Source organism: Fusarium subglutinans (assembly GCF_013396075.1).
Source record: "Fusarium subglutinans strain NRRL 66333 chromosome Unknown NRRL66333_c0000541, whole genome shotgun sequence".
In the NCBI taxonomy this organism is placed as follows: Eukaryota; Fungi; Ascomycota; class Sordariomycetes; order Hypocreales; family Nectriaceae; genus Fusarium; species Fusarium subglutinans.
The window spans coordinates 1-6,138 of record NW_023502604.1 but is presented as its reverse complement, the minus strand read 5'-3'; the positions used below and the strand labels follow the sequence as shown (position 1 = coordinate 6,138).

Genomic DNA, 6,138 nt, shown 5'->3' with positions numbered 1-6,138 from the left:
GTTTATAATAAGGCCTTTTTTACTATATAATTTTAAAATTATAAATTTAAAAGTAAAAATTAAGCTTTTTTTATAATAAGTATAAGAAATTAATAAATTAATAATTAAAATAGTATAAAAGACTTATAATATTTAGCTATAAGTATTAAGCTAAATTTTAAAGTAAATTAAGTAGTACTATTATAATATAGACTTATTACTATAATTCTATAGTCTTTAGGTATAAAAAGAAAAAAATCTTATACTAATATAGCAGCCTAAATTATATTATAAAGTGCCCTTTATATATATTAATACTAGCTTGTAGGTCTGGGAGGTTGTGACTCAAGTCGTCGATGTTTATTTATGCTATAGAAGGATGGGATGTAGATGTATAATGTCGAAAGACACTCTTTGGCTTCGTTGTCAGAGACGTAGGTTTAAAAACCAGATGAAGAGTATAACGACTGAGAAACTTGTCAAGTTGTAGTAACAGTAACATGGATTCTTCTTGTTGAGGCTAATAACAACGGGGTCGACTAGTTGCGGGAAGGTGATTATGTCAACCAGGCTCTGTGACGAATCTTATACACACGATAACCTGCGCTAGTACACAAACCCCATAGTTGTGGCATGGGTAATATCAGGTAGTCATGTAGAGGTACAACAGCGGGGAGCATGGTCGGCTCTGAAGGCAATGATGCCTTGATCGGCAGGCGTACGAGGTTGCGCAGTCGTGTCTGCAAATGTATATCCAGCTTGGTGTGTATGGGGATATGAAATAACGAGAAGGTAATGGTGCCTCGATCGAACAGGTTGTAGCGGGTCGAAGGAAGGTGTCTGTTAATGCTGGTTTTCGTTAGTATGCTCCTAAGCCTTAAAAACATTAACGAACCGGCTGTGAACATTGTGCGATACAAAGGTTGACCGCGAACAAGTTCCTCTATTGTAGTTGAAGAGATGCCAATTATTTATCTTATATTTATAGCTCAGGCAACTATCTCAACTACTCTGTTCTATATCTTGTCCATTGCAGACTCAACAGGATCAGACCACTGAGGTTGTCTAGCAAGGCTTACGCGAAGCCTAACAAGCAGGCCAGGTCTGAGCCAGATTAGAACTCCTAAGCTTAACTAGCCCCCTTGTAAATTAGAGTTTTATTAAGCTGCCTGCAGTTATCTAGGGTTACTACCTTTTATAATTTAATCTAGCCTTATTTTTTATTATTCCCTTATATTATTACTATTTAACCTTTAAAGTAAAGAAAATTAGGCTTTATTTAATTTAAACTAATTATAGCTTTTTCTTTATTTTTAACTTATTATAACTTATTATAACTTATTATAACTTATTATAACTAATTTATTAATTAATTAAAGCTAATAAACCTCTTATAATCTCTAGCTTTTATAGTAACTATACTTAGTAATAAACCTATACCTTAGCCTTGGTTAGTATACTAGGCTTACTTTAAAGGCCTGCCTTAATAAGGGGTCTTTTTATACCCTTTATAGGTTTTAAACTTACTGCTTTTTGCATTACTGCAGGGGGCTTGCCTAGGTACTTAACTACTGTACTAAAGGGCTAACTGGCCCCCTCTTTATACTATTATAAAAAAGATATATATATTATCGGCTAAGTGATTAAAGTTGCTGGTGAGAGGCTAGATACTGTTAAAGGCTATATTGTTAGAAGCTTTAAGGAAAAGATTCTAAGGCGGCAGCAGGATATGGATACACAGTGACAATGCTTGCTCGTAAGGCAGAAGACATGTGAAATGAATTAAGCGTCGAAAGTCGTGCTTATACTAGAATATATGACTGTAATGGTTGCAGTTGCTCAAGCCAGAGGGGATGACGACAACGCTTCGGGGGTTGCGCAAACATGTGAAGGTCAAACATCGGATTGGGCGACAAGCCAAAGTTGATATGAAGTCATCATAGTGCGCATAAAAGTTGTAGCGTAGCGGCAGACTTGTTGACGGTTTAGCCCGTAACGGCGACAAGCGTTAATATACCATTAATACTGATGATAGAATGCAGTTGTTCTTTGTGGACACCATTCCGATTTAGAAATAAATAGCATCTTTTGCAGGGCTGTTCATCAAACCATGAATCAAAAGCAACTCACGCAATTACTGCCAGCATTTAGACAGAAGGAGACCACTAAGTCACCCTTTGAGCAGCCCAGTGCGGAAGTCATCGACGTCGCAGCCTTAGATGAGGAGCGACGAGCTCACAGCCCGGAGAATCGGAAGCGAAAGGCAGGCCTGAGGGACCTGAAAAAAAGGTCAACCATTCAAGAAGCCCGGTCAGGAACCGAGGATGAGTCGGCACCGGAGAAGTGCGTTTGTTTGAGTGAGAGCATAGTTGAATAAGGTATTAAAGCTGTTTTATTGTTCGTGCGCGAGGACTAATAAAACTTGTCTAATCGAACAACACTGGCAACCAGAACCCATCCAGTGAACAGTAACAGAGAAAGATCTACTGTCGATATATTCAAGGGTATTGTCTCCAAAGAGTTGGGTACCGACACAGAGCATATTATCGACGTTGAAGCCCTCAAAGACATCTGCTAAGTAGAAAGCGATTACGAGGTAGACGTGATTAATGGACTTGAGAAGTCGTAAGAGCCCCTTACGCAGCGACGCGAGGAACTCGAGTGTTAAATGAATATTTTCTATAATGACAATAAACTCCGCAAGGAAATGCTGAGCAACATCTTCGAATGTGACAACTACGGAGCCTGCGTTGTCAACAGCATCTACCAAAACCTCTTCATGGACCCAGTCAGAGATCATTCCGTTTTGTCAAGAATGAGAACGCATATTGCTTCTGCACCAACTCGGGAAGAACGATTCCAGCAGTCTGTGTTGAAACGGATCACCACAGATCAGCGACCAAGAGAGGGTCAGCACTTCAGAAGGAGGGGCTTATCAGCATCTTAGACATTGAACTCCCTAGAGTCGATATAATCCATCCTTTGCTTGTATTATCTATCCATATGACCAGAAGACTGACCCGCAACGTGCTTCGCTCGATGATATAGGAGTGGATGCGATGATACTTCGCGTTGGAATGATCTCGACATGGCTAGTGAGTACTTTCTAAGAGACAGTATATGTAGCGTACGGCTGATGCTAGGGGGCTTTGGGGCACTCCGTGGCACTGCGAGAGGCGTCGTGAATTCTGAGTCTACGATCTCGAGCAATACTTTGGATTCGGGCATTATAACATCGAGAACGATATCAAGAGCTATCTTAAGGCTGTACATTTCGATACTGGGAATTATGGTGGATGATCTTACGTTACAGTGAATTTTACCGTTGCAGTGAAGTGAGTGACAGGAGAAGATCTGTAAAATTTATATCTGTTAGTTGAACTCTGTATCTAAACTAGATCTTGGGGAACATAGATGTATTTTGTACTGGGTTGGGGTCTATTTCCATTACCCATTATGCGTTTCGCTGTCGCTCCGGGCATTCTATGTAGTTTGTACTAAGTGAGAAGCAAAGTGTGACAGTAGCTTCTTGAACTGTTGTTATATTAATGTCGTAAGGACCTCATCTCGTTAAAGTAGAGGAACAGGTGAATCTCGTGAAAGTCGTAAAGGATCTTGAACAGAGGTATGGTTTTCCGGGCTATGATACTCGGCGATGTCAGTTTGACACTGCTATCGTTTACAAACTTACCTTGAACTACTCAGGTAGTTAGCGACGGCAATACTGACAGGAACGTTCCAAAAATGGAGAGAGGTCAAGTTAAAAAGCACGAAGAGGGCGTAGGCTAGTGGCATTGGTGCCATTTGCTGCTAGACGGGAACATCGCAGTGGACCTCGGCCAAGTGAATCGAACATGTATGCAGGGGCCCTTGACGATGGCGGATGATCCTGATTTTCTCTGATGGTTCAGTTGCGGAGTTGAGCTGAAGTCAATCTTGGCGGATGTTTACTTCCTGCTATCCTATTCCTCAACCATTCTGAGTCACAAGGTTAGACCAGAGTCCCCAAAGCAACGATGTATCATAATAAACACACCGTATACATGCCGCTCATTACAACATGAAGTAAGAGCCTACAGATGATCCGTCGCTGTAAAGACTCCAATTGGCGCCTGTACTGGCGGCAACCTTGGGGCCAAGGGTCGTTGGTGGTGCAATGGAAACACGGCCGGTCACTGCAGGGTGAGACTTCAGGGGTCAATGAATATAAGCTGAAGTCGCTGATCATTGCCTCATTTACGATTATGAGATGGACAGCTTCATCAGCTACCAATCGCGGCATTACAGATAACCCAAATCAGCAATATCGTTCCGGCGGCGGGTAACTAACTTTTATCGGGAAAGGTGTGTCTTTTGGAGAGTATCGTCCGTCCCGGCTTGGTTAGTGGAAAAATAAATCCTTGCGCTGAATTACATCGTCTTTTCAAGGAAACAATACACCGGCTTAAGGCTCGGAAATGCTGGCCGAGAAGCCTTGTCTCATCCACCAGGATCCTCTCGGCGCGCAGGGTGGCTGAGAGCTCCCTTCTGGTTCAGCTGTCTGGGGTCTCTCGCTGGGATGAGCACTCCTCGTTGCGGTGTGTTATATGGTCTTCAACGCCAAGTGGCTGCCACACAACGGCTTCACTTTCGAGATCGTGTCTGCCGTATTGGTAAATGCAAGTATTTCTTTAATCTCATGTAAAGATGGTTCCTTGTTGTCGCTCGAGCCATGATCGAATTGCCTCATGCGGCGAGCCGACGGGAGCGCATCACTTCTTTGTCCCTCTCAGCTGTTCATCTGCATATCACTTTCTCGAACGGTCGAGGCGCTGGAATCGCTGAACTACCAGCCACAGTTATTAATAGGATGATCCGGAGCTGCTGCCTTGGATGAAAGTGCAAGTTCTTGACGTGAGGCGCGCGTGAGAAGGCGTCCGGATTAAATATGGTGTTTTGGACACGGGCTGATTCTCAGTACACGTGCGTTTCGTCGCTGGTTCTCTGTGCATCACGGAGATGGCACATGCGCTGGTTGATAAAGCGATGTCGGTGGTGCCAACTACTTAGCAGTCGATCAGGCACGAGATGCAGTGGAGGTTCGTATGGCCAAAGTTCTTGTAGAACGCGTGGTGGTTCTTGTATGTCATTTCGTATGTTGTTCTACTCCATCGACAGCTATGAATAGGAAGCAGTTGCTCGGGGAAGGGCGCTTTGTGTCGCTGTGGTTCTCCGCGTATCACGAAAGACAGTAAACATTTTGGTCTGCAAAGCGCTGTCCGTGATGCCAGCTACTTCCGTGAGCCTTCGTCGATCGGGCAGTGATTCTGACAGACATCTCTGTATGTTGTTCTAGTCCGTCAACTGCTGTGAAAAGACAGTCGATATTTGAGATAATATCAACAGGGGCGACTGACCAGATCTCGAATAGTGAGGGCTGCTCAGGTGGACATTTGAACACGCGTGTAGTCGATATGGCGTTCACCGAAACAGCTTGTCTCAAAGATAGCGCGTAAACTGTTGATAGGGTCGCGCTTTGTTTTGATGGTTGGCGGAAATGGAGGTTGTAGATGCACTGGCTTGTCGGGGTATTTTGCTGCTTGATGCCTGACTTGAGGTGGATGGTCTTCGAGCTAGTGAGGTAGAATCTGGGGGATGGAGAGATGCGGGGAGAAGGATCTCAAAGACCATGAATTACAGAATCAACTGAGTCTCTCAACTCTCGATATGCTGCGTCTTTGGGTCCCTTATTCAGAGCATTGTCGTCGCTTCATAGAGCCTGCCGATGAGCTTGAGATACTTGTTGAGGCATCATTTGGTTCCTAGATATCACGTCGATTAGCACTTCGTGATCTAGAGGATCCTGAAACGGCGTGATGGAACTCTACTAGAAATTTGTAAGCAAGGGAAGGGTAAGAGGGCAGATATGAACATGATACCGGGGATAGAAACCGAGATCATCTACAAGCAGCAATACAGTGCATGGACAAAAGTTCCAATACACAGCTAAAGTAGCCCCTCTTTTTTATATTATTTATAACTAGCTAATTAAGCTTTATCTAAAATTTGAAACATTTTTATTAAATACTTAAATAGCTATATTAGTAAAAATAAAATTTTTAAGAAGTTATATAAAATTTATAAGTATATTTAAATTAAGATTAAAAAAATAATTTATTT

The 6,138-nt window shown here is 42.6% G+C and overlaps 1 protein-coding gene across 1 annotated transcript; it reads left to right on the top strand.

Moving 5' to 3' along the window:
* Positions 1 to 2,089: 2,089 nt before the first annotated feature.
* FSUBG_14081 (uncharacterized protein) lies at positions 2,090 to 2,557 on the top strand (the record flags this gene model as incomplete). Its single annotated transcript, XM_036679038.1, has 2 exons — positions 2,090 to 2,322; positions 2,431 to 2,557. 2 exons carry the CDS (start codon positions 2,090 to 2,092, stop codon positions 2,555 to 2,557), a joined length of 360 nt encoding a protein of 119 aa, XP_036530459.1.
* Positions 2,558 to 6,138: the final 3,581 nt, after the last annotated feature.